Source organism: Dipodomys spectabilis, unplaced genomic scaffold (genome assembly GCF_019054845.1).
Source record: "Dipodomys spectabilis isolate Male_0828 unplaced genomic scaffold, ASM1905484v1 ptg000085l, whole genome shotgun sequence".
In the NCBI taxonomy this organism is placed as follows: domain Eukaryota; kingdom Metazoa; phylum Chordata; class Mammalia; order Rodentia; family Heteromyidae; genus Dipodomys; species Dipodomys spectabilis.
Genome location: NW_024870762.1, coordinates 1,840,740 through 1,867,498, shown reverse-complemented (window position 1 = coordinate 1,867,498; position 26,759 = coordinate 1,840,740). Strand labels below are relative to the sequence as shown.

The 26,759-nt window shown below is 47.3% G+C and overlaps 1 protein-coding gene across 3 annotated transcripts in view; it reads left to right on the top strand.

The window, feature by feature from the left end:
* Nucleotides 1-26,759, top strand: part of Tbc1d22b (TBC1 domain family member 22B) — a 63,141-nt gene that overhangs the window by 6,052 nt on the left and 30,330 nt on the right. For 2 of the 3 annotated variants that reach the window (XR_006147987.1, XM_042683844.1), the window contains exons 2-8: nt 9,390-9,446; nt 14,702-15,009; nt 17,433-17,612; nt 18,133-18,203; nt 19,533-19,661; nt 20,892-20,957; nt 25,468-25,582. Coding sequence is in view for 2 of the 3 variants with exons in the window: in XM_042683844.1 (XP_042539778.1) it covers nt 9,390-9,446; nt 14,702-15,009; nt 17,433-17,612; nt 18,133-18,203; nt 19,533-19,661; nt 20,892-20,957; nt 25,468-25,582 (926 nt within the window). In the remaining variant the exon portion in view is untranslated. Of the gene's footprint in view, nt 1-9,389; nt 9,447-14,701; nt 15,010-17,432; nt 17,613-18,132; nt 18,204-19,532; nt 19,662-20,891; nt 20,958-25,467; nt 25,583-26,759 lie in introns of those variants that run through there. The other variant, XM_042683845.1, reaches the window with a different exon arrangement.

Here is a 26,759-nt window from a genome sequence, read left to right as displayed (position 1 = left end):
ACAGTGTCTCCTGCAGGGCTGGTTAAGACCTAGCTTTCCTGTCTGCTTCCAGAGTTCCAGATTCATTAGGTCTGATACCATATCTGAAAAGTTGAATTTTTTTTTTTGGGCAAGGGGGAACCAGACCTGGGGCTTGAACTCTGGGCCCAGGCACTGTCTCTGAGTTTCTTTTTGCTCAAGGCGAGCACTGTATCACTTAAGCCACAATACCACTGGCTTTTTTGAGTAGTTTTTTTTTTTTTTTTGTCGGTCGTGGGGCTTGAACTCTGGGCCTGGGCGTTGTCCCTCAGCTCTTCAGCTCAAGGCGAGCGCTCTACCACTTGAGCTACAGCGCCACTTCCGGTTTTCTGGTGGTTTATTGGAGATAGGAGTCTCACGGTCTCTCCTGCCCGGGCTGGCTTTGATCCGCGATCCTCAAATCTCAGCCTCCTGAGTAGCTAGGATTACAGGCGTGAGCCACCAGTGCCGGCAACTTTGAGTAGTTTATTAAAGATAAAAGTTTCATGGAGTTTCCTGCCTGGGCTGGTTTCAAACTGCGATTCCCAGATCTCAGTCTCCTGAGTAGGTAGGATTACAGGCGTGAGCTGCCAGTGCCTGGCTGAGAAGTTGAGTTTCTAACAAGAATTCAAGTGCAGAGGCAGCAGCTGGTCTAGGGGCTGGCTGTGCTTTGAGTACCGATGAGAAAAGAATCCTGAATTAGATTGCCGGGAACTCCAGTCATGGTGCTGGGGCTTTTGCCATATGGGTCCTGAAAAAACCAATTGATCGCATTGGTGCATCACACAAGTGCAAACAGAACTCTGGGATCCCCACTTGCCACCTCTGTCAGCAAGGCTGTTCATCCATCTCAGCTAATGTTCCCCTCATTGCCCAACTCTGTGATTCCTCTTTTCTTGCCACATGCAGTTCAAGTCCTGCTGGCATGTCAACATTCACCTCTTCTGGACTGCCCTCATTGCTTCACCCCTGCTATCTGCATCAAGCATGCCTGGACTGCTGCTGTAGCTGCTGGATAGTTCTTCCTGCTTTTCTTATTGCCCACTGTTATGGTTAATAAGATCCAAATTCTCAGAGTTGGGCAGGGAAGGTAGCTCAGTGGTAGAGTGCTTGCCTTGCATGCATGAGGCCCTGGGTTCGATTTCTCAGACCACATAAGCAGAAAAAGCCAGAAGTGGCGCTGTGGCTCGAGTGGTAGAGCACTAGCCTTGAGCTGAAGAAGTGAGGGACAGCGCCCAGGCCCAGAGTTCAGGCCCCATGACCAGCCAAAAAACAAAACAAAAAAAAACATTCTCAGAGTTTTCTGGATCTTCATGTTTAGAAAGATAGGCCAAGTTATCTGGGCACTGTGACTGATACCTATAATGCTAGCTACTCAGGAGCCTGAGATCTGAGGATTGTGGCTTGAAGCCAGCCCAGGCAGGAAAGTCCATGAGACTTTTTTTTTTTTGGGTCCGGTTGTGGGGCCTGAACTCTGGGCCTGGGCGCTGTCCCTCAGCTCTTCAGCTCAAGGCTAGCGCTCTACCTCTTGAGCCACAGCACCACTTCCGGCTTTTTTCTTTTTGCTTATGTGGTGCTGAGGAATCGAACCCAGGGCCTCATGCATGCAAGGCAAGCACTCTACCACTGAGCCACCTTCCCAGCCCCTCCATGAGACTTTTATATCCAATTAACCGCCAGAAAACCAGAAGTGGTGCTGTGTCTCAAAGTGGTAGAGTGCTAGCCTTGAGCAAAAAAGTGCAGAGACAGCTTCCCGGTGGAGTTCAAGGTCAACGATAGACAAAAAAATAAAGAAGAGGCCAAGTGTTGTTTTTTTGCCTTGTGCTGGTAATGGAAGCCAGGCCTCTTGCTTGTTGGGCAGGTGCTTCTCCACTGAGCTCCACCCCCGCCCCCAATCTGGACTTTGATCTGAATCTTGAGTGCAGTGGGGTGCTTTACAGAGTTGGGAGGGGTGTGACACCTCAGATTTGCAGTTACTGACATACCATTCTGGGGTCCAAAGTGTGGCTCATTGGAGGAGCACTTGCCTAGCTTGTGTGAGGCGTAGGGTTCATTCCCATGTTGAAAAGAAATCATGGATGCTGAGGAAAGTGGTGTGGATTAGTGTTTACAGTGGCTGTAGGACATTTGATGCCTCTGCCTCTGACCCTGACCCACTAAATGCCCTGCAGGGGACAGAGAGTGCAGGAGTGAAGGAACGGAGGCCCTCCCAGGGCAGTGATGGCAGAAGTGGGCATCAGTGCTGGGTGCAGGACTGGTAAATGATTAAATCTAGAGAGGGGGAGGGGCAAGGAGATCGAGGGAGGGGCCAAGAAGGCCGGATAGATGCTCAGGGAGAGTGTGGTATTCTTGCTTCAGAACAAAAACCAAGTTTTAGGGTTTTTTTTGGTCAGTCGTGGGGCTTGAACTCTGGGCCTGGGCACTGTCCCTCCGCTCTTCAGCTCAAGGCTAGCGCGCTCTACCACTTGAGCCACAGTACCACTTCCGGTTTTCTGGTGGTTTATTGGAGATAAGAGTCTCATGGACTTTCCTGCCTGGGCTGGCTTTGAACCAAGATCCTCAGATCTCAGCCTCCTGAGTAGCTAGATAACAAGCATGAGCCACCAGCACCCAGTGAAAAAGCCAAGTCTTTTTTTTTTTTTTTTTTGTTGGTCGTGGGGCTTGAACTCTGGGCCTGGGCGCTGTCCCTCAGCTCTTCAGCTCAAGGCGAGCGCTCTACCACTTGAGCTACAGCGCCACTTCCGGTTTTCTGGTGGTTTATTGGAGATAGGAGTCTCAAGGTCTTTCCTTCCTGGGCTGGCTTTGAACCGAGATCTTCAGATCTCAGCCTCCTGAGTAGCTAGGATTATAGGCGTGAGCCACCAGCGCCTGACTAAAGCCAAGTCTTAAGGCATATTCTGAAGTACTTCACCTCTAGTATCTCTGGATCAAGTGAGCTCTGAGGGCAACTCCAGTTCTGAAGAATGCATGAGCAAGGTTATTTCTCTTCCCACGGTCACACAGGCACAATGGAGAGATGTGAGTAGATGAAAGGGGCAGGGGCAGAAGATGGACATTTCTGTTTTGAACTTTGGAAAAGCTGGCTGCTGGTGGCTCACACCCATAATCCTAGCTACTCAAGAAGTTGAGACCTGGAGGATTGTGATTTGAAGCCAGATGGGGTAGAAAAGTATGGAAGATTCCGTCTCCAATTAACTAACAAAATGTTAGACTGGAGGCATAGTTCAAGTAGTAAAGTGCCAGCCATATACGGGAGGTCTGGTATTGGCAATGAGTGCACATAACACACACACACAAACACAAACAATTAAGGAAGCTTTACTGCTATTAAAACAAGTTGAGGGCTAGAGGTATAACCTGGCATCAGCTTGGTTCTATCGCTAGCATTGCAAAAGAAAAAAAAAAAAAGGTTGAGGGATTATTTAGGTACTTACATATTTCTTAACTAAAACATCTGTCACTGACACCTGATACCTGGTATAAAGGTCCCAGTCTGCCTGGGCAGGTGCATTAGCACCTATTCTCAGCTTGGCAGTGGTTTTACTGATACAGTTGATTAGAAGGCCCTTGCAGCGCTGGCGTGGCAGGGCCCAGTTCTGGGAGACTAGCACAGACAGGGGGAGCCTGGGCCCTCTGCCAGCATGTCTGGCATCGAAGCCGCACAGTTCCCACCTCATGTTTGCCTCCATTCCTTTGTCAGCGCCCAACACCTGTTGATTTTTCCTCCTCAAGTTTGCGCACCATTGCAGCTGGAAGACAGCTCTGCCAGTGCCTTCTGTGTGCTTTCCTGAATGGTGAAGGTGGAGCTGGCGACCTCCGGGTTCACCCAGAGCCCGGAGCCTCTTTGCTGTGTGTGCAGTGTGTTTCCCTGCTGTAGTGGGAGCTGCCAGTTTTCAGGTGCAGCTACAAGAGTGAGTGTAAGCCAGGCTTTGTAGAGTTCTGGGCTTTCCTCTCTTTTCCCTTTCTACGTGTTGTTGCATGCCTACTGCTGTTATGTATTGTGTTCAGGTACTCAGTGTGGGGACAACAGAAACAGACCACAGCTTTCTAGAAGCTGGAAACCGATTTGGCACTGTGGCCTGCCCTGGTGAGGATGTGAATGACTGACCATCCGGTTTTTCCATTCAGCTTACGTTACTTTTGTAATCAGAAGAAGTAAACAGGAGCTGAGGGAACACAGAAGGCAAGCACGCCCCATTTGCAAAAAGAAAAAAAAATGCACATTTTCTACACACTACCCTAGAGATGTATACAGTTACAATGTCATTCACAAAATAAGAATACATTAAACAACCACAACAAAAAGAAAGTAATAGAAGAAAATACAGGCTCGTTGCCAGTGGCTCACAACTGCCATCCTAGCTACACAGGAGGCTGAGATCTGAGGATCACGGATTGAAGCCAGCCAGGCAGGAAAATTTGTGAGATTCTCATCTCCAGGTTACCACCAGAAGACTGGAAGTGGCACTTTGGCTCAAAGTGGTAGAGTGCTAACCTGGAGCAAAAAGAGCTCAGAGATAGCACCCAGGCCCTGAGTTCAAGCCCCACCACTGACCAAAAAAAAAAAAAACCAAAAACAACCAGACAGGATCTCTTAAACTTAAGAATAGTGATTAAGCCCGGCCGGTGGCTCACGCCTGTAATCCTAGCTGCTCAGGAGGCTGAGATCTGAGGATCGTGGTTCAAAGCCAGCTGGGGCAGGAAACTCCGTGAGACTCTTATCTCCAATACACCACCCGAAAACCGGAAGTGGTGCTGTGGCTCAAGCGGTAGAGCGCTCACCTTGAGCTGAAGAGCTGAGGGACAGTGCCTAGGCCCAAAGTTCAAGCCCCACGACCAAAAAAAAAAAAAGAAGAGTGATTATCTCTTGAGGGGACTGGTCATCAGTGGTCTCTCTAATGCTTCATATGCATAATGTGACAAATGGTAGCATTTGGGAAATTGGAGTAAGGGGTTCACACATACTTGTTACAGTATCTCCCTACTTTTTATTTTTTGTTGATCGTGGGGCTTGAACTTGGGGCCTGGGCACTGTCACTGAGGTCTCTTGCTTAAGGGTAGCACTCTACCACTTTGAACCACAGCTCCATTTCTGGTTTTCTTTTTCTTTTCTTTTCTTTTTTTGTTTTCTTTGTTACTTGTGGGGCTTGAACTCAGGTCCTGGGCTCTGTTCCTGAGCTCTTTTGTTCAAGGATAGCACTCTGCCACTTTGAGGCACAGCCCTACTTCTGATTTTCTGGTGGTTGATTGGAAATAAGGGTCTCATGGACTTTCCTTTCCCAGGCTGGCTTTGAACCTCCTCAGATCTTAGCCTCCTGAGTAGCTAGGATCACAGGTATGAGTCACCGGTGCTTGGCTTGAGGAAATATCTTTTTAAAGACAGCTCTGGAATTAAGTAAAAATTTAAGCTAGCATTAGGATTTAGCCAAACAAATTATAGCATTTATATGTTTTAAAAGATATGGCATGCATACCAACTCATTGTTTAGGAATATACATGTAGAAAGTACAAACGTAAAGCAAAACATGAGTGTGAAAAATGCAGTCTCAGCAGAGTGATTTTCTAGGTCTGAAATGGGGGAGGGGAGAGTTGGGGGTTCCAATTCTATAATATCTCCTTTAAAAGCTGCTTGTTGAGCTGGGTGCAGGTATCACACACCTGTAATCTCTGAGGATTGTGACTCAAAGCCAGCCAGGGCAGAAAGCTCTGTGAGACTTATCTCTAATAAACTACCCTCCAAAAGCCAAAAGTGGAGCTGTGGGCAAGTGGTATAGGCTTCATTTGCCTTGAGCAAAGAAGCTCGGAGGTAAGAAGCTCGGAGGTAACATCCAGGCCCTGAATTCAAGCCCCTGTACTGACACACACACACACACACACACACACACACACACACACACACACACACAGCTTCCTATTGAACACCTACCACACACACACACACACACACACACACACACACACACACACACACAGCTTCCTATTGAACACCTACCTCACACACACACACACACACACACACACACACACACACACACACACACACACACAGCTTCCTATTGAACACCTACCTGAGTTGTGGCTTAGGTTTTGATCTAAATCTCGCCTGTTAAAGTTATCTCAGTCCTGATTTGTGCAAGGGAGTCAGAGAGGGCCTAGGCACTGGGGGAAAGGCAGGGGAGTGTAGCAGGGTGGATGTAGAGCAGAGAAAGCATTCCAAAGAAGGGCAAAGATGCTGTTTCGACAATTGGGATGTGTTTGGAAGGTGGAGACCTTGTAAACATCAGAAAAATATTGCTTTTGAACTGCTAGGCTGTCTGTTGTCATTTAGCCTGTGTGATTATATTGGTTTCTTTTTTCTTTTCTTTTTCTTGTCTAACTTCTTGTGTGTCTTTTTCTGAGGTGCAGTAAACTGATTTATTATTTAAAGCCTTCCAGATTCAGATACATCATGGTTTAGTTCAGGAACATGTTAACAAATTCAATTTGGGCCCTGATACCTTTGCTGATGGAGTCCATCATTCATCTTAGCCTTTCTAGCTGTGCCAGCACATATGGCTGACGTCTTTAAAAAAAATAGTCCACTGTGAGTTTAAGATCCTTTCCTAGGTTAATTGATGGACTCTGGCCCTTAAGCCTGCACAGTTAGGTTTGGGTTTTCTCCGCACAGTTTACTGACAGGTGGCTATATAATCTTTAGGGAGAAGACCTTGGGATCCTTCTTGGTTTTTCTATCTAGTCAACTCTCCTCACTGGCTCATTGATATCTTCCTGCAGAGTTTATTATATCTTTTTTTAATGCTTTACTACGAGGGTTTGTGGACTTGGAGAGTTCAAGTGTACTCACTCTAGAGTATTTGTGAATGTTACAACACAAATCCATAGTGGTTAATTAGAGATAAGAGACTCATGGACTTTCCTGCTCCGGCTGCTTTGAATCTTGATCCTCAGATCTCATTCTCCTAAGTAGCTTGAGCCATTAACACTCAGCTTTTCTTTTCTTTAAATGTGTGTGTGTGTGTTTTGCTGATCTTGGGGCTTGAACTCAGGGCTTGGGCTCTGTCTCTGAGCCTCTCTGTGCTTGAGGCTAGCACTCTACCACTTGAGCCATAGTGCCACTTCTGGCTTTTTCTGTTTATGTGGTACTAAGGAACCCAGGGCTTCATGCATGCTAGGCAAGCACTCTACCACTAAGCCACATTCCTAGGCCATATGTGTGGGTTTTGAGTCAGGGCCTTGACACAGGGCAATGAACTCCAGAACCTCCTGCCTCACTTAGCTTCCCAGTCCTGGCATTACAGATTTCTGCCTTCATACCCACCATATTTCTTTAGAAAATATCTACTGACCCCCCACCCCACCATAAATATTTATGAAATTAGTAGTTATATTTCCTGCTCCTTTTCTCTCCACCTGTTCTGAGTTTATGTACACTGTTCATTAGCCTTTGTTTCTATTTTAAAACATTCTTGAGCTTTCAGCTTTAGTGTCCTTGCGCTCTGTTAGCCAAAGCTCGATGTATTTGTCTGCTTTTTACCCTCTCCTTGTTTGAACCGTTGTCCATTACACCACTTTTATGGTTTCCTCTACCTCATGGTAGAGTCTCAGATTTGAGACTTGGTCATAAGGTCTGGTCGGTTAGGTGGTATGTGCAGGTCTTTTCCCAGGGTTTCTCCATTCATCTTAGGAAGAGATGTGTTCTGTCATCTCGCAGTCTCTCTCTCTCTCTTTCTCTCTCTCTCTTGTCTGTCATGGGGCTTGAACTCTGGGCTTGGGCATCGTCCCTGTGCTCTCCAGCTCAAGGTGAGTGCTCTACGGCTTGAGCCACTGCACCACTTCCAGTTTTCTAGTGATTTGTTGGAGATAAGAGTCTCACAGACTTTCCTACTCAGGCTGGCTTTGAACCGCAGTCCTCAGATCTCAGCCTCCTGAGTAGCTAGGATTACAGGTGTGAGCCACCAATGCCTGGCTATCTCAGTTTCTATGCAGAAGGAGATCCTTAAATTCTGACCTACTGAAAGTGGTTTTTGCTGTTGCTTTATACATGGACATCAGTTTGCTTTGGCACGTAATTATTCTCAGGTCACTGAATTTTTTTTTTTCTCCTTTTCATTGTGACCTGTTACGTACAGAAAAGCACATGAAACACAAGTGAGGAAAAGTGGTTGTCCCCAGAGCTACGTCCTTCACGTCAGCCACTTGAGGATGTGCATGACTTTGTGACAGCCGCACAATTTACTCTCTGCTACTTTACCTCTTTTTTTTTTTTTTAATTTTTTTGGGTCCAGTCGTGGGTCTGAACTCTGGGCGCTGTCCCTCACCTCTTCAGCTCAAGGCTAGCGCTCTACCACTTGAGCCACAGCGCCACTTCCGGCTTTTTTTTTCTGTTTATGTGGTGCTAAGGAATCGAACCCAGGGCCTCATGCATGCAAGGCAAGCGCTCTACCACTGAGCCACCTTCCCAGCCTTTACCTCTTTTTTTTTCACTGTGTGCTATTGAGGAGCTCCTCCTCCCACATTGTTCCTTGCAGCTTTCTTTCATGTATTGTCATTGCTATATAGGAATTCTGTTATAGGAACACACTGTCAGGGGACATTGGGGTGTTTCTAGATTGGGGTTTGAGGGCCTCTGGTGTACTAAGTAGCTTTATATCTACATATCAATGTATTTCCATTTGTGAGTGAAAATACTGGTGTTGGGGTCCATATTTGTGTAATTCCTGGGTATAACCAAACGTTTTCAAGTGTCCGTGCCACTGTACACCCCTCCTGCACCCTTCCTCAGCTCACTTTTCCCTTCTTGAGTCGTGTGAGGTGAGCAATTTTTCCATTTTACTGATGAGAAAATAGATTTATTTATTTATTTATTTAATCAGTCATGGGCTTGAACTCTGGGCCTGGGCGCTGTCCCTCAGCTCTTCAGTTCAAGGCTAGCACTCTTCCGCTTGAGCTATAGTGCCACTTCCAGTTTTCTGGTGGTTTATTGGAGATAAGAGTTTCAGGGACTTTCCTGCCCAGGCTGGCTTTGAACCGCAATCCTCAGATCTCAGCGTCCTGAGTAGCTAGGGTTACCGGCGTGAGCCACCGGTGCTCTGCTTGAGAAAATAGATTTAAAAATGTCTAATAACTTGATGCCAGTTCGCAGTGGTGTGGGCGACAGAACCAGCATTTGAACTCTGCTCTTCGTTACCTGCCACACTGCCATCCTTACAGTAGGGACTTGCTGACCATCAGGGAACTCACACAATGTTGAAGATGTTTTTAAAGGCTCTTGGGATGGCTTGGTGTGGTTGTTCCTATGTCTTAAAGTACTATCCAGTTTTGTGGTAATTGGTACTCAGCCAACACATCGAGCATCCTCACACCTGCCTACTTCCTTTTTCCTTGCTTCTAGCATCCAGCCCGTGTACGGAGCACAGCACCCTCCTCTGGACCCTCGGCTCACCAAAAAGTAAGTCAGGATGTATCTCCATTCATGTGCCTCCTTCCCTCGCCCTGCGCCTCCCCCTGTTCCATGTTGACCTTTTATGTTCGATTTTGGACCTGGAGGTGAATAATCCTCTCATTTCCAAATGGTCCATGGCTAAATGGGAAGCTAGCTCATGTGAGAAACTTCATGAGTGTTTCTGTTCTTTGCAGAAGGTTGGTATGGGCTGCACATTGTCCCTGGATGACCCTCCTGGGGTCCTCTGGGAGCTTGTTGCTTCTGAGTAGAAGGACTGCCTCCTCTCCCTCCCCTCAAGCGTGAGCCAGGGCAAAGAGCTTGGAACTGTGACCTGATCTTCCCTGGCCCAGCTGCCCTGGCCTACACTCTCAGCAACCCCCAGCATATGAACAGTAGTTAGAAGCCATTTCTGTAGTCAAATTCTAGTAAATTCTTTGCAAACACCACAGACACTCGGTAAAACTAAGATGTGAGGATGAGTCTTCCTCTCCTGGTGTTCACATGGCTCCTGTCTCCATGGGCAGCACTCAGCCATAGCGAAGGTAAAAGAGGAGGTAGGGCGTCAGCCCAGATTTTCCAACTTTGGCCTCCATCTTTGGGCATAGTGAATCTTAGAGGCCTATTTCTGGGAAAGCTCGTGCAGATCTGTTTTTCAACTTCTGGGCCTGTGTAGTAGTGTCATACCTTCCTTCCTTCCTTCACATTCACTGGAAGTGCAGAGATGTGCTATTATGATTATGAGTCTGGCTCTATGCCATTCTGGAAAGATCCATCTCTGGAGACAGCCAGAAACTCTGTGCTTGCCAGGGTTGGGGTGGGGAACGTGAGGATAGGCAAAGGATTTTTGTTGTTGTTGTTGGGCTTGAACTCAGGGCCTGGGTGCTGTCCCTGAGCCTCTTTTTGCTCAAGGCTAGCGCTCTACCACTTTGAGCCACAGCTCCACATCCGATTTTCTGGTGGTTAATTGGAGATAAGAGTCTTACAGATTTTCCTGCCTGGGCTGGCTTTGAACTGCAATTCTCAGATCTCAGCCTTCTAAGTAGCTAGGTTGATAGGGGTGAGCCACTGGTGCCCAGCTCTTTTTTAAGATTGGCTCTTCTTGTGTAGCCCAGGATGTCCTCAAATTTATTATGTGGTCTAGAATGCTTTGTGATCCTCCTGCTTTCGCTTTCTGTGTAGTGGGATTAATGGCATGCACTACTATGTTTGTTGTAATAACTTCTAAGTGGAGCATGTTTTCTCTGATATTTGTGTGATATTGCCATTGTATAGAATAAGTTCTGTTTTCTTCATTTTATTGAGAGTAGTCTGGTCAATAGTGGAAGGCACTATTAATTACCTACTTGATCATCTTCCCTACCCCTGCTTCTTCCTTGTATACAATGTGTGTGTGTGTGTGTGTGTGTGTGTGTGTGTATATGTATATATACACGTGTTCGTGTGTGTACCAGTTCTGGAGCTTGACCTCAGTGCCTTGGTGCTGTTTCTGTGCTCAAGGCTAGTAGTGTTCTACCACTTCGAGCCACAGTTCCACTTTCTGTTTTCTGGTGGCTTCGTACCATGACCCTCAAATCTCAGCAAGTTTGAGTCTCTGGCACCTGGCTATTGCAACACTTTTTGTTGGTTGTGGGTCTGGAACTCAGGGCCTGGGTGCTGTCCCTGAGCCTTTCTGCTCAAAATTATCACACTGTCACTTTGAGCCACAGCTTCACTTCCGGTTTTCTGGTAGTTAACTGGAGATAAGAGTCTCATAGACTTTCCTGCCTGGGCTGGCTTCAAACCATTGTCCTCAGATCTCAGCTTCCTAAGTAGTTAGGATTACAGGTGCAAGCCACCAGCACCTGACCATTACAGCATGTTTTATAATTGCCTTAATAAACAAGTGGCCTATAAAGCCACCATCTACACCTTTATCAGGTGATTGGAAATACTGTCTTTGTGCATGTTGGGTCAGGGGTGGCATATCTTGTCTGCACCAGTCATCTCTTGAGTTTCCCCTCATTCTCTACGTAAGGCAGATCTTCAGGGACATCGCCATGTCCCAAACTGTCAAGGCAAACTTTCTGTCCTTTCCTTTGGTTGCTTATGAATGAGGTTAAACAGTGAACATTTTCAGTGATCACTCAGCAGAGCTGCAGGCATACTTGGAGTAGAAGCAATCCCTTAGCTTTGCAAATTAGGAGGACTTTAATTGTCTGAATTAATTGATTCCCTTTTTCATGTGTGAGCTTCATTCTACATCAGGGGACACCATCCAGCTCTGCTCCACACTGTTTTACAATTCTAGATTGTTGCTATAAAACATTTATCGCCCTTATTTTAGTATTTTGTTGGGACGTTTTTATTGCTTTCTCTGCTACATGATTATCGCTCCACTTCAGAAGGCCATTAATTACTGGGTGGTTAATCCCCATCACTGTAGAAACCTTGGATTGGATCTTCAATTATCTAAGTTGCATGAGCACCATAAATCATTCCCTGTCTGTGCATATTGACTTCAATTTGTCAAATTATTACTATTAGTGGAATATTGTTTGCAATAATTTTTATAGCTCATGTAAAACCAGTCTTATTGCTGAGAAGCCCCATTGGCCACATGGTGATATGACATATGTATTGTTGTTTGAATTTGATGCTAAAGTAGGATAAATCTTGCTTGGTTGGTTGTGGGGCTTCAATTTAGGACCTGGGCGCTGTTCCTGAGCTCTTTTGCTCTAGCACTCTAGCACTTTGAGCCATAGTTCTGCTTCTGTTTTTTAATTGGAGATAAGAGTCTCACAGGGACATTCCTGCCCGGGCTGGCTTTGAACTGTGATCCTCAGATCGCAGCCTCCTGAGTAGCTAGCCTGAGGAGCTAGTGCCCAGCTTCCGCCTCCTTTTTTTTTTTTTTTGTCAGTTGTGGGGTTTGAACTCTGGGCCTGGCCACTGTCCCTGTGCTCTTCAGCTCAAGGCGAACACTCTACTGCTTGAGCCACAGCACCACTTCCAGTTTTCTAGTGGTTTATTGGAGATAAGAGTCTCATGGACTTTCCTGCCTGGGCTGGCTTTCAACCGTGATCCTTAGATGTTAGCCTCCTGAGTAGCTGGGATTACAGGCGTCAGCCACCTGGCCCTGCTTCCGCCTATTTTTTAGCTAGATTTTCTAAACAGAGAGTGCTTGCTGGCTCTTGAGCCTTGACCCCTCTGCCTGCTCACAACCTCAACCAGCTTCCGGCTTTTTCCTCCTGTGTGTGAGTGGGATCATCATAGTTTCCATCCCCTAAGCTGATGAATATGCAGGGGATATGAGAAAAAGTGTACACAGGAAGATTAGCATGGGGCTGGTTCCCAGTGAGTAGCCAGTAAGTGCTAACTATCATTCATGTGTGAATATATGAATCTATTTATGTTCCTTGGAGAGACATTGATAAACAGGAAAGTTTTAAGCCTTAAATCTTCCATCACTTTCCATGCTCTATGTTTTTCTGCTTCTGCAGTGCTGAACACAGTACCTTTTCACTCCTTCGATTTTTCTCTGTCATTCCTATAGGTAGGTGTCTCTCACCAACCTAGTTCTGTCCTCACAGCCCCTTTCTCTTCTGGGCGATGCCAGGCCCCTCCTCACAAAGCCTCCTTCCTCAGGCAGAGCCAGCGTTTTGCTATATCCTAGAATACTTTTGGGAGCCTTGTAATGTTCTGCTTGAGGCTTTTGTCTTTCTGCTTCAGGGATGATGGCTTTGTGTCCTGCTTCAGGTGCTGAAATGTGTCTTTCCAAGTTGTTGTTGTTGTTGTTCTTCTTCTTCCTCTTCCTCTTCCTCAAGTTTGAACTCAGGGCCTAACCCTTTTTGCTAGGTGGTTGCTTTACTTCTTGAGTCTTCCAACTGATCTATAGTAGTATTATCTTTCTTTCTTTTTTTTTTTTCGATTGTGGGGCTTGAACTCTGGGCCTGTGCGCTTGTCCCTCAGCTCTTCAGCTCAAGGTGAGCGCTCTACCGCTTGAGCCACAGTGCCACTTCCGGTTTTCTAGTGGTTTACTGGAGATAGGAGTCTCAAGGACTTTCCTTGCCCGGGCTGGCTTTGAACCGTGATCCTCAGATCTCAGCCTCCTGAGATCCTGGCGTGAGCCACCGGGGTGGCTTATCTTTATCTTTTTTGTTGTTGTTGTTGGTTGTGGGGCCTGAATTCTGGGCCTGGGCGCTGTCCCTCAGCTCTTTAGCTCAAGGCTAGTGCTCTACCACTTGAGCCACAGTACCACTTCTGGCTTTTTCTGCTTAGGTGGTGCTGAGGAATTGAATCCAAGGCCTCATGCATGCAAGGCAAGCACTCTACCACTGAGCCACCTTCCCAGCCTTTTTTTTTTTGTCCTGGGGCTTGCACTTAGGGTCCTGGGTACTATCCTTAAGCTTCTTTTGCTCAAGGCTAGCACTCTTACATTTGAGCCACAGCACCACTTCCAGCCTTTTCTGTTTATGTTGTACGGAAGAATCAAACCCAGGGCTTCAAGCTTGCTAGGCAAGCACTCTACCACTAAGCTACATTCCCATCCCCTTGACCCTCATTTTTTTTCTTTTTGTTTAAGAAATAGAGCCCTAAACTGGGTTATGACTCAAGTTATAAGTACCTGCCTAGCAAGCATGAGGCCATGAGTTCAAACCCCAGTACCACCAAAAAAACAGAAGAAAGAAAAAGTATCCCCAAACCTAGGCTTTTTTTTTTTTCTTAGCTAACAGAACAAAAAAATAGACATTTTCATTTTGGGACCTAGTGTAAAATTACATCCTCTTCTACCGTATCTATGTCTGCTCTAACAGCTGATTTAGCTCATGTTGCCACAACAGTTGAACTAAAAAATCTTAGTGGCTTAACCGTGAGAATAAGCATTAATAAGAGTTATTTCTTGCTTAGGCTTGTGTCCAAAATGGGGTGGGGAAAGGGTGGAGGGCAGGCTCTCCTCTACATCATCATGGAGAACTCATACCTGCTCTTTCAGGCTTTGGCCTGCAAATAACTTCCTCATCCCCTCAGCTCCTTGGCCAGAGTCCATTATAGGGCGTCACTTAGGTGCAGGGGCTGGGAAATTACGGAGGCACTCATGGGAGATTCATTGTCTCTGCTTCAGCTGTCTGCGCTACATGGGGCTAATAGGGATGGGTCGAGATAAGCCGTTCTTGTTCGAAGAGGTTAATGGCTGTATTTAGGGTAGTTTGTGCTATTAATATTACAAAAATAAGTAAATGAAGGTGGCCAGATGCTCCTTGCTAATGCTGTCTCCTTTTTCGAAGCTTCATTAAAGAACGATCAAAAGTCAACGCAGTTCCTCTGAAGAATAAGAAGGCCTCGAGTTTTCACGAGTTTGCCCGGAATACCAGTGATGCTTGGGACATTGGCGATGATGAGGAAGAAGACTTTTCCTCACCTTCTTTGCAGACTCTGAACTCAAAAGTTGCCTTGGCAACTGCCGCCCAGGTCTTAGAAAACCACAGCAAGCTGAGGGTAAAACCAGAACGGTCCCAGTCCACAACATCAGATGGTCCTACAGGCTACAAGGTCATAAAGTCCAGCAGTGATGCCCAGCTGTCCAGAAACTCCAGTAAGTCCACCCTGCCCCTAGCACAGTCTCCTCACAGAGTGCATTAGAAATAAAAATGATTTTCCTATAGGTCCTCACTCTGGCCTTCTATGAGAATGGGAAAGCAAGCTCAAGCTTGCTGAGGATGACATCTGAAGCTTCCCACTTGGGTAGCTGCTTAGCCCTGTGACTGGGGCCGAGTGTCACCTGCCATTCTCCACCTCTTCTTCCTTTCTCTGGGGTGGTTGATGGCTTCACGTGCTTTAGGCCTGGTCAGGTTTATGAATAGTGACTAGCATATTTAAAGTTGTTAGCTTCACCCACCATTGGCACTGCTGTTGACTTCCTCAACCCTGAGGAACAGACTAGCCTCAGGTGGTTTTTTCCTGTCCTGTGGGAGGGAGAACTTAACACAGGTGTCTGGTCACAGACCCCTCCACCATGTGTGCCTGCCAGGTTGGATAGGGTGGGAAACCGGCCTCAGGAGCTGCTGGGGGTGATGATGGTGCTAGAAGGTATTTGAGCCTTCAGGTGTATATTTCTGCATCCATTGTGTGTTCCCACTCTCTCTCCCTTCCTCCTTCCTTTCCTCCCCCCTTTCTCTCCCTCCCTCCCTCCCTCCCTCCCTCCCTCCCTCCCTCCCTCCCTCCCTTCCTTCCTTCCTTCGAACACAAGGCCTTGTGCATACTAGACAAGTGCTGAACCACTGAGCTACATCCCCAGCTCTACTCTGTATTTTCTAGGCCTCATCTGTTAGATATCTCAACCAAGTACCTTATGGCAGTTGGATTTTTTTTTTTTTTTCCCAGTCCTGGGGCTTGAACTCACGGCCTGGGTACTATCCCTGAGCTTCTTTTGCTCAAGGCTAGCACTCTACCACTTGAGCCACAGCACCACTTTTGGCTTTTTCTGTATATGTGGTATGAGAAATGGAACTCAGGGCTTCAATAATGCTAGGCAAGCATTTTACTACTGAGCCACATTCCCAATCCTGGCAGTTGGATTTATAAACCTGGTAGGGGAGGTTGATAAGTAATTCACTGTTAAATATTTGTGACCACTACTTTTATGGCCAAGATAGATTAAGAATATGAAGCAAAGCTGGGCACTGGTGGCCTATGCCTGTAATCTTAGCTACTCAGGAGGCTGAGCTCTGAGGATCGTGGTTCAGTGCCAGCCTGAGCAGAAAATCTGTGAGATTCTTATCTCCAATTAATCTCTCAAAAACTAAAAGTGGAGCTGTGGATCAAAGTGATAGAGGGTTAGTCTTGAGAAAAAGAGCTCTGGAGCCAGGCACTGGTAGTTCACGCCTGTAATCCTAGCTACCTAGGAGGCTAAGATCTGAGGATCACGGTTCAAAGCCAGCCTGGGCAGGAAACTCTGTTAGACTCTTATCTCCAATAAACCACTAGAAAACTGGAAGTGGTGCTGTGGCTCAAGCAGTAGAGTACTTGCCTGGAGCTGAAGAGTGCACGGACAGTACTCAAGTCCAGAATTCAAGCCCCACAACCAACAACAACAAAAAAAGAGTTCTGGGACAGTGCCCAGGCCCTGAGTTCAAGCCCCCAAAAAAACCTAAAAAAAAAAAAAAGCAGTCATGAAAAGACTGGCACAATTAGAAACTGAGTTTTCTTTTTGGCATTCAGTCCTACCAAAGGTGTCACCTCAGGTCTCACCATTACTTCTCTAGACTACAGTTTGCTCCTTGGAAAATACATGCAAATTCCTCCCTGTGTCATGAGGGTCAGATGAGAGGCCACGTGTAACAGTGACCAGCCTGCTAACTCACATGTAGCAAACACTAGTGTTTGTCCTGTACTCATAGACCTGCTACCTACCATTTGATCTAGAGATGTCTAGAGCCACAGAGTGTAGCGTGAATGTACGTTCTGCTACTTCAGCCATCTTTTGGCAGAATTGAAAGCTGCTTATTGTGGTGGGAAAGGTGGAACACAGAGCAATCGATCACAAGAGTGTACCACCTGCCATGCAGGGCTCTCTGGTGTTCCTTCTAACCCTTGCTGCCGCAGCTGGTCATGCCTGGACTGCGGTGAGCAGGGTGCTCTGGGCTGTGGACACTGGAGAAGAGCTCTGTGTTCCTACAGGACTCATTCCCGGGCCTTGAATAACATTCTAGATTGAGGTAGAATGAGTGTTTGATTTTTCTCAGTGTTGCCATGCAAGTTCTCAGGAGTGGTTTCAGCATCAAGAGCTCTTGTTATCACACAGCATGCCTTTGCCTGGTGATACACACGCAGCCCTTCTGTGAGCAGGAGCAGAGCCCAACAGGTCTCCAGCCGGCCTTCAGCTGGAGCCTCAGGCAGCACACACTGGTGCCACCTCAGCTCTGGAGGTGGGGGCATCCTTGCTGGACGGGCAGGTTGAGCTTTCTCAGCATCCACGCTCTTCACAGGCCATTCTTTTTCTCTTTCAAACCATCTCAGGTGACACATGTCTGAGGAACCCACTCCACAAACAGCAGTCACTCCCTCTCCGGCCCATCATCCCCCTCGTAGCCCGGATCTCAGACCAGAATGCTTCCGGGGCACCCCCCATGACCGTCCGGGAGAAAACCCGCCTAGAAAAATTCCGTCAGCTTCTCTCCAGCCACAACACTGACTTAGGTGAGTTCCTGAGAGCCCTGGGCACAGCAGCAGCTCTTGGTGACTGGGAGTCTCAGAGACCTGGAAGCTATTGCTCTTTATTCTTCCTTCTTTTACTTTTCTAGCATCTCCTGATCTGGCGCCCACTGCAGTGACATGCAGGTATTAAGGCAGAAGTTTGTTGCTAGAGATGAGGGACCAAACTAGACGGGATGGGTTTTCTGGTGCCTGTAGACCATAGTGCAGCTATGGCTTTCGTCTCTTCTGCCTCGAGGGGGTCCTCACAGAAATCCACACCCATGGGGCTCTCTGTTCCCTTCTAACTCTCATCTCTGAGCTGATTGATGGCTGCCATGCCCTTACTTGGTACTCTGCCGCTCAGAGCTGTCAATTTGGGCCTTACCCTTGCTTGTCGGCAGCAGGTGCTAGTGGTGGTGGTATCTGTCTTTGAGCGGTAGGAGGCATCTGGCAGCTCTGATCTGGGTTTGTTTTAGGGCCTTGTGGGAGGACCTAATCCAATGAGGCTGTTGTCTGTTTGCAGATGAGCTGAGGAAGTGTAGCTGGCCAGGGGTTCCCAGGGAGGTTCGGCCTGTAACCTGGAGACTCCTGTCGGTGAGTTCTACCCCTGTGTAGAGAAGCGTGAGCCTCACACAGCCCTTCTTGCCTGATGAGGTTAGTCTGGACATGTTGGTCTTACTCCATAGAGTTCTCCGTCCCCACTGGATGGCTTAGAGACCCCTGCGAGTTCATCCCACCCCTGCAGGGTGGGGATCTAGTCCCACTCCCATGCAGGAAGATGGGCACAACTGGCTCTGTAGTCACAGCAGGGGAATCCACGTGCTGTGAGCAAGCTGGACACTGCCTAGGCATATCTCCTTTTGCAGTTTGAATAACTCAAGTGGTTGAAGCCCACTTCCCATGGTGACCCGTCACTAGGTGGTTCCTCATAAGCTGTACTAGTGTCCCTCCCCGCCCCCCATGAATACTGTGCCAGCCACTGAGAGGGAAGTGCCTGTAAAATTCATCTGTTGATCTAGGAAGGACTTTTTTGAGGGCCTGTTGTTTGCCAGGCACAGTGCCAGATGCTGTGAGCAGATCCAAAACCGAATAAGCACCCATCCCTGCTCTCCCGGCACTGCTGTGCAATGCATGGCTTAAGGTCTTTGAGAGGAAGCGTGTCTTCTCTCTGAGCCCCCAACCTGAAATCTTACAACCATGTAACCATCACCCCTGCCACTTCTAGGCTCAGTGCCATTCAGAGTGGCTTTGCTGAGCAGAAGAGGATTGGGAGGTATGAGAATGAAGAATGGGATGGGGACCAGGGCTAAGAGTGAAAATTGGCTGGAACTTGGACTAGGAGCGGGGCTGCTGCCAGGTCTGTGCTGGCATCGAAACTGCTCTGTCGCAAATCCCATTCAGCTCCCTAAGCTGGTGGTGCTCAGGGTTACCCTGGAGAAGCATGTGTGTTCATTGCCAGGCTATTTGGCACACCTAATGCTGTGCTGTAGAAGCTGCCAGATCCTTGTGGTTCCCGGAAGTGTGGAAGGGATTACACCGTGGCAGTGAGAGATCATGGCCTCTGAGGCGGAGACTCGGGCCCAGCTCCCTCCCACTGACCTCCATTCCTTGCTGTGGAAGAGGCCCACTCTGAGGGCTGTGAAGCTTACCAGTGGTTCATGCTCCACGGGCAGGGCGGGGCCTCAGGAATGAATAACCCTAGGAAGGTCAGCCTCACCTCATCTGCATATGTGGATCCCATTGGCAGAGGAAAAAAACACTGAGTGGCCCAAACCAAGAGAACTACCCTTGTCCTCTTGGCAGTTCTCCTTCTGCCTTTGCCAGTTTCCCAGCCACTGCTCAATCTAAAATGAAAAAGCATCCAGCCAGCGTCTGTCCCTCCAAGCAGCGAGCGTCCTTCCTCACGGGCGGTGTCGTCTGCAGGGCTATCTCCCAGCAAACACCGAGAGGCGGACGTTGACCCTGCAGCGGAAGCGGGAGGAGTATTTTGGCTTCATTGAGCAGTATTACGACTCCAGAAACGAGGAGCATCACCAGGACACCTACAGACAGGTACAGTCTTAGCGGTTCTGTTCTCGACCTGTGTCTCCTGGTAATACTTAACTCCTGGAACCTCCTGGTAGAGACTTTCCAAGTCTTCAGGTGGTGGCATGCCTGGGGCGGCTTCCATCATTCCCAGGCCCTCTTCCCTTCTTGGCACTGAGTATCTTTGATTTTGGTCTTTTTGAATAGGTTGACATCTTTAGCAGTGGTCAGTTGTAATACGTCTCGGACCTTCACATGTGTACAAGTCACCTGGGACCTTGATAAGCACATCCCCTTCACCCCCCTCCCCTGGCCCTGAGGATTATGGGAAAATGCAGGATTGCAGTGAACCCCCCACAAATCCCCAGTAGCAGATGCCGCTGGTTCACAGACCACACTGAGTACTATGGGCTACAGACCACTCAGGAGTGGCCCATGCCACCAGTATTGCCTTCTGACAGCCACAGTGCCCACACAGCACCCACTTCTCTGTTCTTTTTGTCTGTCTGAGTCTTCACGGTTAGGGAGTCCTCCATCTTTGCCTGCAGTAATCTTCACAGGCTGAGGAGGTCAGCATGCAGAGGGAGGAGAAGAGGGGAGACTGGGGGAGGGACAGCTGTCCACAATCAGCCTGAGAACGGAAGTGGCCTCTGTTGCGGTGGACGCTGTCTTACGATGGTTAGACTGGGCCTTGGAAGGTCCTCCAAGCTGAAAGCAGCTGGACTGACCACTTTGGCAACAGAAATGAGATCTTTCAGCACCAAGTGAGAGGCGAGCCGCCTGGGCCTTCCTCGAATCTTACCCATCAAGACTTCATAGACCTTGCTGTCTCCTCTGGCTCCCCAGCCTGGTCTGGGAGGTTGCAGTGGGAGCTCCTTCAGATCTTGGAAAGTCAGAGGCAGCAGGAGGGCCACATACTTTGATCACACCTGTACACAGCGCTGGCCCGGAGTGGCTCAGACTTATGGGGAGTGGGTGGGAGCAGTGGATTGGCCAAGGCAGTTGGATGAAAATGGCCATTTCGGAAGGTGCCTCGCTGTTAGCTGAGCTGAGGCCAGCTTGCATATGCTCAATGGAGATAGTTGAGCTGGACTTTTGTCTGTGTCAGTTCTTCCTGAAGGTAAACTGTGCTCTAATTCTTACTCCTCTGATTCCATTTGTTAAGAAAATACTTGTCAGAAAAAAAAAGAAAAAGAAAGTACTTGTCAGAAGAACACATTGGCATTGGTGTTTGTGCATATGGCTTCTCTTTTTCAGATTCACATTGACATTCCAAGGACGAATCCTCTCATTCCATTGTTCCAGCAGCCACTTGTACAGGAGGTGAGGGAATTACTTAACGCTCTCTGGTCCTTCCGCCCCAGCGCACGGCCCCTGCTCACGGTGTGCAGCTATTGCTCCTCTGCGGAGCGTTGCCTCAGAGCACTTTCTCTTGTGTCCTCATGGGTCCTTCACAGGTAAGGAGCTGGCCCAGCCTTCAGCCTACCTGATGCCCATGAACAACCCACACCTTACAGTTGGCCTACTTTATCAAGATGGAAGTTAGGATTTAAAAAAAAGTTTGGTAAATATACATAAAGTTTACCATTTAACTATTTGTTTGTGTGTGTATGCTGGGGCTGGAACCCAGAGCCTGGGCAATTTCCTGAGCTTTTTTGCTCAAGGCAAGCACTCCACCACTTAAGCCACAGCTCTACTGCCTGCTTTTTGGTGGTTAATTGGAGATAAGGGTCTCATGGACTTTCCTGTCTGGGCTAGCTTCAAACTGCGATCATTGGATCTCAGCCTCCTTAGTAGCTATGATTACAGGCATGAGCTACTGGTGCCCAGCTTTTACTACTTTTTTCAATGTATGATTCAGTGGCACTAAGTATATTCACACTGTTACATAATTGTTACTACCATCTAGTCCCAAATCTTCCCAAACTAAAACTTAGTATCTATTAACTAGTAATTCCCTTTTGTCTAGCAACCACCATTCTACATTTGTGTGTGTGTGTGTGTGTGTGTGTGTGTGTGTGTGTGTGTGTGTGTGTGTGTGTGTGTGTGTGTGTGTGTGTGTGTGTGTGTGTGAAGAGAGAGACAGAGACTGAGAAACTGGGGCTTGAACTCAGGGCCTTGAGTTCTCACTTGCCTTTTTCTACTCAAGGCTAGTACTTTACCACTAAAACCATGCCTCTAGTTCTGGCATTTTGCTAGTTAATTGGAGATAAGAGTCTCATGGGTTTGGCTTCTTCAGCTAGCTTTGAACCATGATCTTCAGATGTCAGCTTCCTGAATAGCTAGGATTGTAGGTCTAAGCCACCAGCACCTAGCTCACCAGTTTACTTTTTATTTCTCTTCATTTGACTACTCCAGGTCCTTCAGCTAAATGGAATTAGAGAACATTTGTCCTTTTGTGACTGGCTTAATTCACTAACATCAGCCTTCAAGGTTTCTTTGTGTTATAGCATGTGCCAGAAGTTCCTACCTTTTTAATCTTCCCAGCTTAGCTGTAACTACCAGCTCCTTGAGGTCAGGAGTTTCCTTCCCAGCTCTGCAATAGACAGGATGCTAAGTGTTCATGTTCCTTGAAGCAATCTGTCGGTTCTGTGCAGAATAGAGAGAGCTGGTAGCAAAATTCTGAAAATAAATTGACTTGGAGTGGTGTTCGTAATTCTACTTAAATACAGGTGTCTCTCTTGGTGAGAGCCTTCCTGACTTAGCAATACCATAAGGAACATTTTGGGAGTGACACCATTGTTTTACCCATAAGATTCAGTGCAATGGAAGCTAAATATGCAGCCAGAGTTCCTTTCTTCCCCCTGTTCAGTTTCCCACAATTCATCCCTGCTTAGCCCTCATTTCTGGGTGGCAGTGTTGAGATACTTACCTTTTACTTGTTCATGTCAGCCCAACTTGTATATGAACGTAATAGTTTGTTTAAAAGTCTTCCCTTCAAAGTGAAACCTGGAAACAAAGATGGAAATGCAAACCTTCATCTCATCTAGTCTTTCTGTTAAAACAGTAAGAATGCCATCCAAGGACCAGAAAGTAACACTGAACTGAAATGCTTGCTGTGAGGTCTTTGAGACCTGTCTGTAACAAGTCAAAATGGCTCCTAGAAGAGGAGGCATAGACAACTCATGGGGGATTTTCCTTTCCACCCCCAGCAAGCTGTCCTCCGGTGGCATTCTTTTGCTTCTTTATGGTACTGCATAAGTGTGTGTGCATTGTTCATTACCCACCAGACATCCTGCTGGTCTCCTGACTTGAACAACATTGTTAAAGCCAGTCACCAAGGATTTGTGTATTCACAAGGGCCAACAGTGTAGGGCAGGCGAAGCCCTTGGTCTGTCCTTCACAGCAATGACCTGGAAGATCTTCTTTAAATTGTTTTTATTTTGTGCCATTGGGAATGGAACTCGGGGATTTCTGCATGCCATCTCTACCCCTGAGCTGCATCCCCAGCCCCAGGAGGAGCTTTTTAACACAAGCATCCAGACAGACACATGTCAAAGGTGGTGAGAGGAGACAGACTGAGGCAGGGAGTTCTTGCGATTTTTCTGGAACATGATGTATCTAGCTTGGGCTTTCTTTTCTTTTTTTTTTTTTTTGTCGGTCGTGGGGCTTGAACTCTGGGCCTGGGCGCTGTCCTTCAGCTCTTCAGCTCAAGACGAGTGCTCTACCACTTGAGCTACAGCGCCACTTCCGGTTTTCTGGTGGTTTATTGGAGATAGGAGTCTCACGGTCTCTCCTGCCCGGGCTGGCTTTGAACCGCGATCCTCAGATCTCAGCTTCCTGAGTAGCTAGGATTACAGGCGTGAGCCACCAGCGCCCGGCTTTGGGCTTCATTTTCAAGGAAGGGAGAGAGGTCGTTCAGCAACTGAGAGGCAGATGTATAAAAGGGCTCTCATGCATACAAACAGGCTGTAATACAAACAAGGACGCCATGTTCTTCCTTCAACACAGACAGCGAGCAACTGGAGGCAGAAAACCAGTTCGGTTTTAGGCAGGGTTTTGCTCTGCCAGAAGTGTTCCTCAGCTTTCTTAGACAGCTGGAGGCAGACTTGGTCACCTATGATGCAGGGGCTAAGAAACATCCTTTATTGTCTCTAGATTCTTTGCTTCTTTCTTACACTAGATAATCAGCTCCTGAAATTGTATTTCATTTCCCTGGTCTCCCTGAGAGACCTTGTCTGGTTGGAAGGGCCTCTTTGCTCTCTGACCTGTCCCACCTTCATGTGCCTGCTCTCACCTGCCATCTCTGAATGGCTCAAGCCTGTATGTGCTTATCAGGACACAGGCAGTCAGGGGATAGCGTCAGGTTGAGAGAAGACGAAGGGAAAGCCCAGAGGGCTGAATGAAAGCAGAAGACAGTTGACTAGGATAGGACAGAACTCTCTTAAGGGACAGTAGATATGTTTTCCTTGTACCCCACATAGGCCTATGTGGCTTCTTTTGACTAATGTCTATATAACTCCAGAGGCTTCCCCAGGGGGCCTCTGGCTGAGTTCTCTTGCTCAGAGCTCTAGCTGTAGCTCTAGCTGTAGGAGTTCATGGGATTTGAATCCCTCAATGTCCTATCCCAGCCCGTGTCCCAGTTGTATCCTGACATACGAAGGCACTTCCTGCTTGTGTTGTCTGTCACTTGTTCCTACTCAGGCGAGAATGAGCTAAATCTAGATCTCCTCCTCAGCAGGGAGAGAGGGAAGAGTGGTGGAGAAGGTATTCCTATCTGAATCCTAAAATGACCAAAAAAGATTTAAGAAAAGATGTCAGGTAGGATGCTCTGATATCTTGCTTCTGGCAATAACCAAAGCAGCAGCATCCATAATTGAGAATGTGGTGGTATTAGGGACACTCATAACAACCCTTTTTCTAATTATTATTATTGAGGGTTCTTTTTTTTAAATAGTGTGAGGGGGTGAACCCAGGGCTTTGAATATGTTAGGTTATTTTGATTTGGGGGTGTGTAGATATTTTTGAGACATAATCTTTCTGTGCAGCCAAGGATGGCCTAGAACTTGCTATGTAGCTCAGGCTGGCCTTGAATTCGTCATTCTCCTGCCTCCACTTCCTGAGGACTGGAATGACAGGCAAAAGCCACCATCCCAGCATTCTGTTTTTAATCAGTCTGTGTCACTATCCTTTCTTTTCCTCCCAACTTTATGTCCTGATACCCAGATACTGAGAAGCTAAAAGGGGGAAAGTATCTAAACCACAACTTGTGTGTTAGAAACTTTTAAAAATTTATTATTATTTATTTATTTGCCAGTCCTGGGGCTTGAACTCAGGGCCTGGGCACTGTCCCTGAGCTTCTTTTGCTCAAGGCTAGCACTCTGCCACTTGAGCCACAGCTCCACTTCCAGCTTTTTCTGTGTATGTGGTACTGAAGAATTGAACCCAGGGCTTCATGCATGCAAGACAAGCCCTCTGTCACTAAGCCACATTCCCAGCCCATTTTTTAAATTTATTTATTTATTTATTTAATTTTTTTTGCCAGTCCTGCAGTTTGAATTCAGGGCCTGGGCACGGTCCCTGAGCTTCTTTTGCTCAAGGCTAGCACTCTGCCACTTGAGCCTCAACACCACTTCCATCTCCTGTTTATGTAATTCTGAGGAATTGAACCCAGGGCTAGGCAAGCACTCTACCACTAAGCCATATTCCCAGCCCTTAGAAACTTTTTTGTACTGATATTCTTCCTTTGTCCCTGGTGTTTTTAATTGTTCTAAATGATTCTCCCACCCGCCCCCAATGCCTGAAATTAATTATGAAGTAGGAAAAAAGAAGGGTGAGAAGGCGTTGTCCTCTGATTTAACACTTGTGTCTTCTTTCTTTCTCATTTTCCTAGATCTTTGAAAGAATTCTATTTATTTGGGCCATCCGACACCCTGCCAGTGGGTATGTCCAGGGAATTAATGACCTGGTCACTCCGTTCTTTGTCGTCTTCCTCTCAGAATATGTGGGTAAGAAGCACGAGCACTGAGCTGAACAAGCTACTGCTCTTTCCTGTCTGCCATCTGTTTGCTTTTCCTGAGCATGCAGCCAGCGGGTATGTCTTGCTGAAAGAGGGTCAGACAGTGGCTTTGGAATACACAGTAAGAGCTGTTTGAGCAGCAGTGACAGCCTGGAATTGATCTCTTGAGATAATCACAGATCTCACCTTAAAAGACCTGCTTTGCCACAAGAGGGGCCAAGATGATCAAGTTATATTCTGCCACAAACACATGGTGTGATGGCTTTTCCAAGGTGATTTTAGGATTCTTTGGAACTTGTCTCAGACATTCGCCCACCCATGAATGCCAGAACCTTGATTTCTCCCCTCTGCTCCTCACTCCTACCCCTGGGTTCTCCTCACTTTGGAGCGTGCTTACTTTCATGGAGGTGTGCGGGTTTTCTCTCAGTCCCCCCCTCCCCTCATCCCTCCACCAGTCTAAGCTAAGCAGTCTGAAAGGAGTTGAGGACCCCGTTCCTCTCCTCAGCATTTTTTTTTCCAGGCTTAGGGCCTGGGCACTATCCCTGAGCTTCTTTTACTCAAGGCTAGCACTCTACCACTTGAGCCACAGCACCACTTCTGGCTTTTTCTGTGTTTGTGCTATTGAGGAATCAAACCCAGGGCTTCATGCATTCTAGGCAAGCAGTCTTCTACTCAGCCACATTCCCAGCCCTCTCCTCAGCTTCTTTATCATTGTGGTTAGAGGACCACAGAGAGACATGTCTATCATGGCCTGGTACTTCGCCCTTTTACTCAGATGAGAGGCTTATGTAAAAGAGTATTGAAAGGAGCTGGGCATAGGCCTGTAATTCTGGCTACTTGGGAAGCTGAGGCAGGAAGATTATAGTCTGGATTACATAACAAAGCTGCCTGAAAAAAAAAAAAAAAAAGACTTAGGCACCAGTGGCTTGTGCTTGTAATCCTAGCTACTCAGGAGCCTGATAGCTCAGGATCTTGGTTTGAAGCCAACCTAAGCAAGATAGTCGGTGATTCTCTTACCTCCTATTAATCACTAAAAAGCCTGAAGTGGAGCTGTGGCTCAAGTGGTAGAGCGCTAGCCTTGAGCAGAAAAGCTCAGGGACAGTGTCTATACCCTGAGTTCAAGCCCCAGGACTGGCATACACACACACACACAATTGAAAGAGACT